The sequence below is a fragment of the Haliotis rubra genome, unplaced genomic scaffold, assembly GCF_003918875.1.
Source record: "Haliotis rubra isolate DU_JTF1 unplaced genomic scaffold, ASM391887v1 Scf420, whole genome shotgun sequence".
NCBI lineage: Eukaryota > Metazoa > Mollusca > Gastropoda > Lepetellida > Haliotidae > Haliotis > Haliotis rubra.
Window position 1 is genome coordinate 546,884 of NW_025767103.1, and position 14,902 is coordinate 561,785.

At 41.8% G+C, this 14,902-nt stretch overlaps 1 protein-coding gene across 3 annotated transcripts in view; it reads right to left on the reverse strand.

The window, feature by feature from the left end:
* Nucleotides 1–2,241: 2,241 nt before the first annotated feature.
* The window catches only part of LOC124288599 (receptor-type tyrosine-protein phosphatase alpha-like), a 70,146-nt gene continuing 57,485 nt past the window's right edge, over nucleotides 2,242–14,902 (reverse strand). For 2 of the 3 annotated variants that reach the window (XM_046725152.1, XM_046725151.1), the window contains 12 exons: nucleotides 14,570–14,667; nucleotides 12,668–12,802; nucleotides 12,084–12,229; nucleotides 11,282–11,417; nucleotides 10,467–10,592; nucleotides 9,226–9,277; nucleotides 8,323–8,354; nucleotides 8,003–8,122; nucleotides 7,434–7,571; nucleotides 5,609–5,754; nucleotides 2,759–2,894; nucleotides 2,242–2,663 (listed from right to left, as the gene is read on the reverse strand). In XM_046725152.1, coding sequence (XP_046581108.1) covers nucleotides 2,586–2,663; nucleotides 2,759–2,894; nucleotides 5,609–5,754; nucleotides 7,434–7,571; nucleotides 8,003–8,122; nucleotides 8,323–8,354; nucleotides 9,226–9,277; nucleotides 10,467–10,592; nucleotides 11,282–11,417; nucleotides 12,084–12,229; nucleotides 12,668–12,802; nucleotides 14,570–14,667 — 1,343 coding nt within the window. In that variant the 3' untranslated portion in view covers nucleotides 2,242–2,585. The remainder of the gene's footprint in view (nucleotides 2,664–2,758; nucleotides 2,895–5,608; nucleotides 5,755–7,433; nucleotides 7,572–8,002; nucleotides 8,123–8,322; nucleotides 8,355–9,225; nucleotides 9,278–10,466; nucleotides 10,593–11,281; nucleotides 11,418–12,083; nucleotides 12,230–12,667; nucleotides 12,803–14,569; nucleotides 14,668–14,902) is intronic. The other variant, XM_046725150.1, reaches the window with a different exon arrangement.

Here is a 14,902-nt window from a genome sequence, read left to right on the forward strand (position 1 = left end):
TTTCTAAACAACATTGACATGTGTACATCTTCCAAATGCATTTCAAGGTCGTTGTTCAGAAGGATATACAGTGGAAACCTGATAAGTAAAATTTCAAGGGACTCGCCAAAATTGTTTACTTATCAGGTATTTTACTTATCCAAACTTATAAAAACCTGCAAATGACAACCATGTGCATGTATTATGTATGCATATGTAACATGTATGTATCTACTCTCCGGTGCTACTGAAATAGAAACGACAAAACCCTATCTACATTCATAAAAAATCTCTGTTGAGAGCCGCATCGATTGCACAATTGTGGCTATATCATGAGCATATGTTTGTTTCAGCAGTATTACAGCTGTATGATCGTGTTTGTAAACAAATCGAGTCTGGACCAGACAATCCAGTGATTGTCACCATGCGATACGATGATAATACTTGTGTTTATGAATCACTATGAAATAAACAAGCTGTTTGGTTTAGTCTGGCGCCCATTGTCATTGTTTATGTATTTGTTTGTTGTTTACTGCACCAGCGAGCAATATTCGAGCTATATGACAGTGGTTGGTAAATCATTGAGTCTGGACTATAACAAGGTCCGTGGTCTGGACTACCAGTTGTCCGACTTCCATTTTTGTGGAAGTCGCGGTGGCTGAGCGGGTTAGGCGGCGACTTTGTGTTCTGACTCAACCCAGCAAAAGTACTAGAATCTGTACTGTATTGAGAAAGTGTAATCCCAAGTATAACATATGTTACATTTGACCACTTTGTAAATGACATTGTGTATTCAAAGTCTAGGCTAGTTATTCCAGTTATTGACATCATGAATACGATGCATCAACCAAGCCTGCGAGCCTAACAACCGATCCGGTTAGTCAACCTTAAGGACACCATAAGGTGTTGATCATATCCGCAGTAGGCGATCAGATTAGATTAGTTCTAATGGTTGGGGTGATGGAATTCCCCCAAGTGTGTTGCGACAAAGCACGTCCTTGTTCAGTGTATTTCAAAGAAAAAAGCATATATTCAGTTTGAACCAAAATGTCCCAAAACATTTCATACACCTTGTAAAACAGTTAAACATTGAGCTTCTCGATGCCGCTCGTGGAGGGAGGGGGAGAGGGGGTACGGAGAACGAGGAATGGGCATGCATCATTTCACGTTATTTACCAAGAGTAATCATCTGTTTAATACTTATACACATCTATTTAACCCGTTTTGGGAGATGGCCTACTGTTACAAAAGCTGATGTCCCTTCATCTATTACTGGTCTTAGATCTCAGTCAGATGGTAAAATGTTGACGATACAAACATTGTACCGCAACAAAGTAACTAAACTAAACTACTGACCGCGACAGTGGACAGTCACCAGCAGACAAACGTGTAAGGGAGATAACAAACAGCAGTCTCCCAATATCATGTAGGGGTCTGTGCAACAGGCAGTTTTAGATTTTGTCTCGTCATCTGGAAAATATGATGTAATCTAGACAGGCTCTTGAATGGCTTAGACAGATTTAGTTCTGTGATTTTAAATCATTTTAACACTCTGTCATCTGAACCTACTGTTTTTTAAATGAATGAGTATTTCATGTTTCAGAAATGGAAGTGATTACTTAAGATTTTTAATCCGTAACACAAAGCAGAGGTTATTCGACATACGTATACATCTATCCAAATTAATAGTGTTGTCGTTTCTTTTATCTTAACTAAACGATTCCTTTTGGCGATGAAATCACCTATGATTGTTTATTAAATCAAGTCAGTGTGTTGGGCGCAAATAGGCCTCTTATTGGCCCACGTCGCCCTAAAACTAGGTAATAACAACATATCACCCGAGACAGTTGGAGTTTCATAGATACGGAGGCCTCATGATGACTCTTTTGTTGCCAAAGAAATCCTTTTTAATCGAAATGTATCGTTGCACCGATTATTTTCTCGTTGTTTCAACTAACCTCTTGACAGTCTGGACTATTTTCTTATTGGTAAAGCTTCTTTCAAAAAGCATACGCGACATACGAGCATAATCTTTATTCAGCTCATCACTGTAATTCTGAAAGATATTTAATATATACATAATCATCAGTGCTGAAGGAATACAGTCATTTCTATTTGGTAGTCTCTCCACCCCTTCTCTCTCTCTCTGTCTCTGTCTCTCTCTGTCTCTCTCTCCTCTCTCTCTCTCTCTCTCTCTCTCTCTCTCTCTCTCTCTCTCTCTCTCTCTCTCTCTCTCTCTCTCTCTCTCTCTCTCTCTCTCTCTCTCTCTCTCTCTCTCTCTCTCTCTCTCTCTCTCTCTCTCTCTCTCTCTCTCTCTCTCTCTCTCTCTCTCTCTCGTATGATCATAACAGGTCATTGCACAATCAATACTGCATCAGAATTAAGTGTTAAAGAATCACTAAATATGGTATCCATCAAAAACAAAGGACGAGAGAAGTCACAATGGAACAAGTTACACCAGTAACTACCATGTGGGTCACCATGGAGCTGGGCTTAATGGGACTGACTGAAGCCAGCACATGGAGTATCAACTGTCACCACTGTTGATAATGTCTGTATGCAAGGCTGTGTAACCAGTGACGTCGACGTTAGGGTAGTGACTGGCGCTATACGTAAGCGTTGGCGTAGATGTTGGTGGAGGTAACATACTGAGAGGCGAGCTTGTAGAGAAACCTATAGTCGTCCTGAAACAAGAAGTGAACATTGTGGTAGAAGGTGTGCGATAGTATCACTACAAACAACTACAAACACAATCTTCTTTTCCGGACCTCCTTCCTACCTGTGAGACGTGGTATGACGGTATGACGGATTGCATCTCCCTCACGGCGAGGTATATGTCCACGCCCGAGTGTCGCTGAAGTCGCTGGATGACGTTGACGATGGTGCACAACAACACGGCAGGGTGGCTGTCTGGACTGAAGGCAGAGATGACACATCAGCATGCTTGTCCTGGTAACCCATACAGCCTACAGCTGTGGTTTACGTTTCATCAAGTTTGTTTCTGTTTCTTTGTAGTTTAGCCCCTCAGCAATATTCCAGCTATATGGCGGTTCTCTATAAATATTAGAGTCTGAACCAGAGAATCTAGTGATCAACAGCATGAGCATCGATCTACGCAATTTAGATACGATGACATGTGTCAACCCAGTCAGAGAACCTGACCACCCGATCCCGTTAGTCGCCTCTTACTACAAGCATGTGTTCCTGGAATTCAATTCTAACCCGGATCTCCACGGGTTACGTTTCAGTCAAGCCCTGCATACACAGTACTGTTACAAATTCTATAGCTGTGTACTGGTAACAAACCAGCTGTATATGACAATGTGTGTACAGGTAACGTACCTGCTGTATGTGACAATATGTGTACAGGTAACGTACATCTGTATATCACAATATATGTACAGATATGGTATCATCTATATATAACAATGTGTGCACAGGTAACGTACCAGCTGTATATAACAATGTGTGTACAGGTAACGTACCAGCTGTATATAACAATGTGTGTACAGGTAACGTGCCAGCTGTATATAACAATGTGTGTACAGGTAACGTACCAGCTGTATATATATGTGTACAGGTAACGTATGTATATAACAATGGGTGCACAGGTAACGTACCAGCTGTATATAACAATGTGTGTACAGGTAACGTTCCAGCTGGATGTAATAATATCTGTACAGGTAACGTAGCAGCTGTATATAACAATGTGTGTACAGATAACGTACCAGCTGTATATAATAATATGTGTACAGGTAACGTGCCAGCTGTATATAACAATGTGTGTACAGGTAACGTTCCAGCTGGATGTAATAATATGTGTACAGGTAACGTACCGGCAGTATATAATAATATGTGTACAGGTAACGTACCAGCAGTATATAACAATGTGTGTACAGGTAACGTACCAGCAGTATATAATAATATGTGTACAGGTAACGTACCAGCAGTATATAACAATGTATGTACAGGTAACGTACCAGCAGTATATAATAATATGTGTACAGGTAACGTACCAGCAGTATATAACAATGTGTGTACAGGTAACGTACCAGCAGTATATAATAATATGTGTACAGGTAACGTACCAGCTGTATATAATAATGTGAGTACAGGTAACGTACCAGCTGTATATAACAATGTGTGTACAGGTAACGTACCAGCAGTATATAACAATGTGTGTACAGGTAACGTACCAGCAGTATATAACAATGTGTGTACAGGTAACGTACCAGCAGTATATAACAATGTATGTACAGGTAACGTACCAGCTGTATATAACAATGTATGTACAGGTAACGTACCAGCAGTATATAACAATGTGTGTACAGGTAACGTACCAGCAGTATATAATAATGTGTGTACAGGTAACGTACCAGCTGTATATAACAATGTGTGTACAGGTAACGTACCAGCTGTATATAATAATGTGTGTACAGGTAACGTACCAGCTCTTCATAACGATGTGTGCACAGGTAACATACCAACTGTATATAACGATGTGTGTACACGTAACGTACCAGCTGTATATAATAATGTATATAATAATGTGTGTACAGGTAACGTACCAGCTGTATATAACAATATTTGTTCCAAGTAACAATGTGATTTCAGATAAAGTACCAGCTGTATATAACAATGTATGTACAGGTAACGTACCAGCTGTATATAATAATGTATGTACAGGTAACGTACCAGCTGTATATAATAATGTATGTACAGGTAACGTACCAGCTGTATACAATAATGTGTGTACAGGTAACGTACCAGCTGTATATAATAATGTGAGTACAGGTAACGTACCAGCTGTATATAATAATGTATGTACAGGTAACGTACCAGCTATACAATAACAATGTGTATGTACAGGTAACGTACCAGCTGTATATAACGATGTGTGTACAGGTAACGTATCATCTGTATGTAACAATGTGTGTACAGGTTACGTACCTACAGTATATAACAATGTATGTACAGGTAACGTACCAGCAGTATACAATAATGTATATACAGGTAACGTACCAGCTGTATATAATAATGTGTGTGCAGGTAACGTACCAGCTCTTCATAACGATGTGTGCACAGGTAACATACCAACTGTATATAACGATGTGTGTACACGTAACGTACCAGCTGTATATAATAATGTATATAATAATGTGTGTACAGGTAACGTACCAGCTGTATACAACAATATTTGTTCCAAGCAACAATGTGATTTCAGATAAAGTTCCAGCTGTATATAAGAATGCGAGTGAAAGTAACCTACCATCTGTATACAATAATGTATATACAGGTAACCTACCAGCTGTATACAATAATGTATATACAGGTAACCTACCAGCTGTATACAATAATGTATATACAGGTAACCTACCAGCTGTATGCAATAATGTATATACAGGTAACCTACCAGCTGTATACAATAATGTATATACAGGTAACCTACCAGCTATATACAATAATGTATATACAGGTAACCTACCAGCTATATACAATAATGTATATACAGGTAACCTACCAGCTATATACAATAATGTATATACAGGTAACCTACCAGCTATATACAATAATGTATATACAGGTAACCTACCAGCTATATACAATAATGTATTTACAGGTAACCTACCAGCTGTATACAATAATACTTTCTGCAGCCATGTTGCGAGTGTTCTCCAGCTTCTCAACCAGCGTCAGCACGTCGCTGATTGAGTCCGTCACTGATGGCGTAGAAAACAACGTCACCACCCACGGTTGGTCTTCTTCATCGGAATGCTGTGTGAAAAACTCAATTGAGTGGTATCAATTTCTTTTATACACACTGGTCACTTGAAACATTATAGAGAGATGAAGCAGGGATTTTCTGTACGCTTCAAGTTGATGAAGAGCTGACTTTCGTGTGCATATTTACCATAACGCAATGGTAGCAGGAATATAGATAGTTAAAAGAAAAGAGTAAGCCATGCTATACCGTAAACGCCCATCTCATGTGGCCAATCAAGTACACCACCCACAGGGTATAAACGCCGTATGCGGTGAATGGGACTAATGAGGTGTAAGGATCCTGTCTTAACCGGAATTCCAATGGCGCACATCAAACCTGTTCTGATGGGAAACTCAGTTGGGAACACACCCGGGGAAGAGGACAGCTGGTCTGTTGGTGAATCCCGCTAGGGTAGTGGGAACCTGTTCTGTCGGAGAGGAACCTAGGATGACGGGAACCTGTTCTTTCGGAGAGAAACCTAGGGTGGTGGGAACCTGTTGTGTCGGCGAGAAACCTAGGGTGGTGGGAACCTGTTCTGTTGGAGAGGAACCAAGGTACTGGGAACCTGTTCTGTCGGAGAGGGACCTAGGATGACGGGAACCTGTTCTTTCGGAGAGAAACCTAGGGTGGTGGGAACCTGTTGTGTCGGAGAGAATCCTAGGATGGTTTGAACCTGTTCTGGCGGAAAGAAACCTAGGGTGGGGGACAAGGCTGGCGTGGTGGGAATCTGTTCTGTCCGAGAGGATCCTAGGGTGGTTTGAACCTGTTCTGTCGGGGAGAAATTGATGGTGGTGGGAACCTGTTCTGTCTGAGAAAAACCTAGGATGGTGGGAACCTGTTGTGTCAGAGAGATTCCTAAGATGGTTTGAACCTGTTCTGACGGAGAGAAACCTAGGGTGGTGGGAACCTGTTCTGTCGGGGAGAATCTTATGGTGGTGGGAATCTGTTCAGTCGGAGAGAATCCTAGGATGGTTTGAACCTGTTCTGACAGAGAGAAACCTAGGATGGGGGACAAGATTGGCGTGGTGGGAACCTGTTCTGTCGGAGAGGATCCTATGATGGTTTGAACTTGTTCTGTCGGGGAGAATTTTATGGTGGTGGGAACCTGTTCTGTCGGAGAGAATCCTATGGTGGTGGGAACCTGTTCTGATGGAGAGAAACCTAGGGTGGTGGGAACCTGTTCTGTCGGAGAGAATCCTAGGATTGTGGGAACATGTTCTGTTGGGGAGAATCCTAGGAAGGTGGGAACCTGTTCTGTTGGGGAGAATTCTAGAATGGTTGGAACCTGTTCTGTTGGGGAGAATCCTAGGATGGTGGGAACCTGCTCTGACGGGGAGAATCCTAGGATGGTGGGAACCTGTTCTGATGGGGAGAATCCTAGGATGGTGGGAACCTGTTCTGTCGGAGAGAATCCTAGGATGGTGGGAAACTGGTCTGTCGGAGAGAATCCTAGGATGGTGGGAACCTGGTCTGTCGGAGAGAATCCTAGGATGGTGGGAATATGTTCTGTCAGAGAGAATCCTAAGATGGTGGGAACCTGTTCTGTCGGGACAGGGTGGATCAGACTCGTGTTCTTTGGGGCGCAAGTTGAATCCCAACTGAGACAAGCCGGCCTAGGTAGTGGGAACCGGTTTGTTGGGGGCAAAACTGAAGTAGTGGGAACTGTACTAAGGTAAATACAAACACTTACCGAGCCGTCATCAAGCGCCGCGATTATGTCTGTTTGCAGCACGTGCGCTGAAATGGAGCTTGATGATTTCAACGTCAGCAGCAGAGTGTCATCCAACATTGTCTCGCCCATAGGGCTGGGGATGACTCCAGTAGCGATCTGCAACAGGAAGACGTGATGAAGGAACCAGATTGAGGCAAGTGTTGTCACACTCGATGTTGTAGTAGCAGTAGATGTTGTAGTAGTGGCAGAAACAGCAGTAGATGCTGTAGTAGTGGTAGAAGTAGCAGTATATGTTGTAGTGGATGTAGTCAGCAATATTCCAGCTAAGTGTGGGACAGACACTCCAGGTGCTGATATCTGCGCAACGTTCTGGCTGGAGCGGGATGACAATCAACGAAGCCATCGATCCTGACCAGGCGATCCAGAAACTAGTGTGCTGGGGCCTGTTGTAAACCTGGACCCCAAGTTGTGAGAACGACGTATAATTCTATCGTGGTTTATATTGGAGCAGTCGTGGTCAACGCGGAATAAAACGGAGAACTAGACCTACATTAGCAACAAGGTCCAGTTACTTACTGTGCACTTACATCATCACAAATAGCTATTACAAGTGTAGCCTTGTATTCATCCACCACTGACCACACGTGAGTAGCTGCGTCGCCGGGCAGTGATGACGTCACGAGGAACTCAACGTCACTTGTATATGACTAGAACATAGAATCAATGATAAACATACCTTCACATAGCTACATGAACATGTGTGTCGTGTGTTACGGGGTTTGGTTTTTTTTTGTTTTGTTTTGTTTTGTCTGTTTTGTGTTTTTGTTGTTTGTTTGGGTTTGTTTGTTTTTTCGTTTTTCATGCAGTTGTTTTTGTTGGGGGTTTTTTGGGATTGAGACGGACTTACCGGAACATAGGAGACTTCTTTAACATCAGCCTCTGAAACATTGGCACAAGAACGTCATGTTTTGCGAGAAGTCGGATTCAAAACCTAATTCATTAAGTTTTGTGACATACTTACAACCTATATCAGTTTTCTGTCAATTTTCAGAAAAACGAAAACAACGAAATCATTATCAAAGCATAAAATGTTAAGAAAACAACACAACGAAACACCAAAGCATAAAACTTTTTTCTGACTATTTCTGTACATATTGTCGTTTTAATCTCAAAAGAGATAATGTTCATTTTAAAATGAAAATAAAACGATGAGAGGCAACGAAAATTATAATATATTTGGTCTTGGAAACATCCCACACATAAAGACATGGACTGTATCAACTGTGACAGTTAATGTTGTATGTTATAACTGAATACACCATGGAATTAATGTCTATAACATGCTTATCTCATCAAATGACCTCACAAACAGGGCCTTTAGGGCATATAAACAAAATGTCTTATTTGTTATTTGAAGCGCTGTCTGTCGTCACGCGGAAATCATAGTAACAGCGGCAGAGATATACTATGGGGAGATAACTCTATCAGAAACAGAGTACTCGTTGTAAAGTTGTATATGCTGATTTCACTCTAGGTGAGATGAAATTGGATTTGGACTAGTTTGGATAAATGCGGGTTTAAAGGTGCTACCCAGCTGAGATACCATGTCACACTTTAACAAGGAGACCCCGAGACAACCAGTCAACCTTGTTATTTGTTTAGGCGGGAATGGTATCAACAAATCTATTAATGTCTTTTGTTATGAGGCTCTGGCAATAAATCTACTAAACAATGGAGGCTTCTATTTCACATTGTATAATAAGATATCTTGATAAAGTAACAGTATCCTTAATGGTGAAGAAAGAATTACCTGTATCTTCTTCAGCAGGATTCCTGTTGAGTTCTGCAAGTTCCTGTATACGCTACAATAGAGTATTCACAGACCAGTGGTATAGAGAGGGTGTGGTATTACTGTTATATCACGGCGTTTCACCTTGGTGTGAAATGAAGCAAAATTGATGTAAGTTTCACATAGTGACAACTTCTCTGAATCTCACGAATTTGCTTCGACCACACCCCCGTTTTGTGCGGACATATCGTCATCCATTTGTGTCAAGATCGTTTAGTTGAGTCAAAATCGAATACCGAAGTGTCCGGCTTTGTCATAATGTATTGTACTGTGCAGCATTTCGAGTCGGAAAGGGGGGGGGGAATCTTAAAAAAAACCTCAAAGTGCTCCCAAAGGGCCTAATTCCCTAAATGACGGTATTACAGATTTTGTAAAAGGAATTGTGTAGATAAACCTGGACATTATTATTCTACTTGAATTCTGAGATGTCTTAGCAGTGAATATATGACGTCATCAGCATGTCACAAGATGGAGCAGTGGATTCGTCCTTCGTCGCCACTCGCTCCTTTCCGTAACCCCAGTATTCGGCTTGTCCCGGAATAACACGAGTGGGTCACGAATGCAGACATTCGTAACTACTCGTGTCATTCAGGCAAGACGGATGGCGACACGTAGCCCTCGCGTGGCCATGTTCACGACTAATGAAAGATAACTCTTAAGAATTTCCAAACATGGCTACTCCTAGAAATATATAATACAACACGAAAGTCACTTTAAGTAAGTTTCTTTTGTCGTTAACAAATGTAACAAGATAATTTTATAATCACGGATATAATAATGAATATCGATAATTGCAAAGAAACTATTTAACTTATTTCACATTTTACTACGCGCGATTTGATTGGTTTGCCACGATTCCTGGCAATAATGGCGTACTATACAGGTACGAGTCCATTCGTAAGTACTCGCCCTTTTCCGTGACCTACACCAAGACTCGTACCTGTATAGACAAGGCCCAGTCGTGAACATGACCACGAGAGGGTACGAGTCGCCATCCGGCTTGTCGGAATGACACGAGTAGTTACGAATGGTACCAATATTCTTGTAGGTCACGGAAAGAAGCGAGTAGTTGCGACTGGAATGCAGATTCGTGTCACATTACCAGTATGGCCGGAATGTATGTCCTCGCCTCGATAATCAATAATCAATTGCCCTCAAGTTTGATATCGGTAACATGTGCACCTACTAGTCAAATATTATACCTGAAATTCCTCACAAATATGTTCCTCCTCACAGCGTATTCCCGCAACAAGCTCGTCACTGAGCCGATGTGTACCTTCGCTGTAGAGAGCTTCCAGCAACACCAGATGGAGGAAGGTGTACTGTCGCTGTGGACAAGAGATAATTGTCAGAGAAGGTTGACAGTCATGTGGGATTCGAACCCGGTATTTGACCTGATATTATAGAATTCTAACGAAAGTTGGACATAAGATATTAAAGGTAACTGCAAACACTGTTCCGCTTGGCGACATATTGGACAGAAGACGCCTGACACTACATTATCTACCCGTCACATTGGACGAAAATTTGGAGTATTGAGTCTTTAATATTAGAACTGATTATACTACTAGTAACTGGATACGAGTCTTCATTTGTGCCTGGTTTTCAGTGATCTATTCACAGAATTTTCACTGCTATTTGCCCATTACCCTATCGGTACCCTATTACCCTTTTTTCTGAGGAAAAACAGCACTGGGTATTCTGTTGCACCGACGTTCTGTATTGATGCCAACGCCTCCTTTAGCAGGATAACCAGGAAATTGTCAACACCTAAACTTAAGAAGACAGAAGTGAGACACAAGTCCTGGAAGTGTTTTACCTCGAGTGAAACCTCGAGCATGGTTATAATTGGTATGTGACCCAGCTGGGCCATTTCATTCCAAATAGCAGGTCATATTATAAGGGGCGGTGGGGTAGCCTAATGGTTAAAGTGTTCGCTCGTCACGCTGAAGACTCGTATCGGTACTGTAGTGTAAAACTGACACGGGTTCACGAGACATGCGTGGCACGTAATTACCCGAGTCTGCACGGTACTTATTCTCTCGCCTCTCATGGAGCTGACGAAGCTGAAGACATTGACGGTGCTCTCCACCTTGCATCTCTCCATCAATGCGTCAAGGCCGATGAACGTCCCTGTTCTGCCCACCCCGGCGCTGGAGAGAACACACATAAGTATAATTTATTAGTGCTGATATTTGGTAGTGTTGGCGTTGTTGCAATGTACGAGCTAAGACTTCCTCACCTAGGAACCGATTGCTTGTGTCAACTTCGTCATTAGTGTCATAGTACTGTGAAAGTACTCTGAGTATTACATCACTAAGTCTTTGTTAGGGACGTCATAATTTATGGCGAGGGGGGGAGGGGGGGGGGGGGCTACTGATGATGGTATTTATGGAGAAGCATGTACAATGTGAATGACCCCCCCTAAAATGTATGAATAAAGTAAGTGACCTCCTTCATGTCATGTACATACTAACAATGACCACCCCCACCACCCATAATTTGTTAGCTATATTTTAAATAAGATCATGTACAAAATTGGCGACACCACCCCCACCTCAACCCCCGAGTGCATGTGTACAAAACTGATGACCTACCTACATCCCCAGAACAAAATGGGTGAGACCCCAACCCAACCCACACCCACCCCCACCACCCTCATCCCAAATTATGAACGGTCCCTCATGTCTCGATGAAACGCTCTAGTCATTGTTATAAGTGACACATATAGGGTGATGATTAGTGAATGCTCATTACATTTCTCCTCACACAGAATGTAACAATTATATCCGGGTATTAGCCTGTAACGTTAATCCTACCTGCAGTGCACTAGCAGCGGTCTGTTGGAGGACGTCTCATCCTTCACCTGTTGCCAGAACTGGACGAGAGAGGGCGCTGACGGCACTCCATGGTCTGGCCACGTTGTAAAATGATACTGGACGATTCGACGAGTCTCTTTGGTCTTTCAAAAGAGTACATATAAAATATATATATATTTTTTGTGGATAATATATTAACTTACCAGCCTGGTTCCGCAAAACGCTTTGAGGGCTGTCCTTGTTGGTTGATTATGTGTCATGGTAACTTGATAACCTGGTCATTGCTCATTATATCAGTCATTTGCCAAGTCACGATGGTAACAAACCAGCGACGTAACTGGACTGCGACGTACAGTATAACCATAAACACGCGCTTACTCACTGATGCAGATCTATATCATCAATGAATGTATGTATACACACTGCCATTTAGAAAGTGGTCAAATGTAACATTTTCAATATGGTGCCAGACTCTGAGAGTGTGGCAGGAATCCCGGATGGGACTCAACCCAATAAAAGTACTGAAACTGTACTCTACAGAGAAAGCGCCATCCCAAATGTAACAAATGTTACAAGTGTTTGTTGGTTACCGTATGGAGACTTGTCTGAAGAAATCTGACCACATACGTGGACATGACGTCCTCGCACGTGCAGGACACGTCGACGTCACCGTACCTCTCACGTGATCCCTCATTGGGCCAGTACTTTTCACACTTCCTCTGGCAATAAAGTAACAACATGTTTAGCACATATACAACTGAACCATGGCAGGGTCATACCTGTAACGGGGCGGTGGGGTAGCCTAATGGTTAAAGCGTTGGCTCGTCACGCCGAAGACCCGGATTCGATTCCCCACATTGGTACAATGTGTGAAGTCCATCCCCTCCCCGATCCACCTCGTGATATTACTGGAATATTGCTTAAAGCGGCGTAAAACCATACTCACGCACTCTTACCTGTACCCATGAGGGGATACTAGTTGAACATACAGAACGAACTGATTTAATCGCTTTGTTTCCTGAAGACGCCGAAGATAACGGAGTGTCATCGGCTTGGAACAGACTTTTAGAACAGACTTCAATACATGAATAAAAATAATAATAGATATATTCAATTTAATTTCGAACATTTATGTGAGAGTTAAGTGCGCCGCTAGACTGAAGTATGTAATGTGATGGCCACGTGAACTAGTGATACCAGCACATCTGGTTCCAATACTGGTTTCTCCAAAGTTGGCGGATAATACCGATGGGAATGAAGCGAGCCAATTGCAAAACGGTATAAGGCATACTTTCCAGACACGATGACCAAAGAAAGTATAAGCTTGTAAAGTGGACTTTTACAGACAAAAGTTATCAAACGTTACTGGGCTGTCACTGAAGCACTGCAAACGCACGGTGCAAACCACGACCACGATATCGGTATCAAATAGATCAACACCGAAAAACCATTTCCTGCTTTTCAAAATTTGAAGTTTATATTTCAACATCAAATAGAAAGAACAGATCTGAATATACACAACGACACGACTGACAAGGTTGACCTATGTCGTACCGGGTTGACCCCCGATACGAGCGGTTTGACTGGGAAATCATGATCACAGCATTAGGTCAGGTGATGAACGTTACTAATTTAACTTTGGTTAACATATATGGACTGTGATGAACGTTACTAATTTAACTTTTGTTAATATATGGACTGTGATGAACGTTACTAATTTAACTTTGGTTAACATATATGGACTGTAATGAACGTTACTAATTTAACTTTGGTTAATATATATGGACTGTGATGAACGTTACTAATTTAACAATGGTTAATATATATGGACTGTGATGAACGTTTCTAATTTAACTTCATGCTAATCCGCAACCTCTTTCTTAAACCGGTTTCGTCAATACGAAACCTCCGAAATAGAAGTTTGTTATTCAAATCGCTAATACTTAAAATATCACACTCATTTTCTTTACATACCAACTAGACGAGTGAGTAAGTTGGGCTTTTATCAACATTCTAGCAATACCACTGCAGGGGACGCCAGAAATGGGCGTCACACATTGTATCTATGTGGGGAATCGAACCCAGGCCTTCGGCGTAACAAGCGAGCGCTTTAAACACTAGGCTACCCCACCGCCCCACCGACTGTACGAAGCGAATGAGTTTGACGAGATAGACTCCGTAAATAGCATTAACCTCTTCCTCACCGGCGTGGAAGCTCGGTCACATACGATCGGAACTCGCGTCGTAAGATTGGTATTTAACGAGAACGAGTGTAAGCATCTTTTATATACTCTATTTTGGAGAGTCAGTTCAGAACTTGATGATGGGTTGTGCATGTGAGCTTCCATGGAATTCAGATCCAGATAAACGAGTATTGTTAAGGGAGGGACTCTTTTCAAAACGAAGACGATAATATAAATTTACAAATCTAACATTAGAAGAACACAATGTTCGACTGTTAGGTACATATGTTGGCTTCAACTGACCTTGTTGTTTTCTCGAAGGTTGGTCAGCATGACAATACACCGGACGTCCTGCTGCCAGATCATCAACCAGAAGTCGTCCAGAGACTGGACATTGGGTCCTGGACATTGCCAGATCAACGACACATTAAACATACATTCAGATCCTTAATCGTCTTCTAATTTATAACGTTAAGTTCCAAAGGTGTTCAGCCTAACAGATAAACGTGTTTGGGGTCTAAATGGTCGAAAGACCAGGATACAACTGTAAAATAATATTCAACATGATATACTAGTAATTACGGGGGTTTTATCTTCTGAAAATATTGTTGGGGTTTTAAATAAACAAACCAAAAT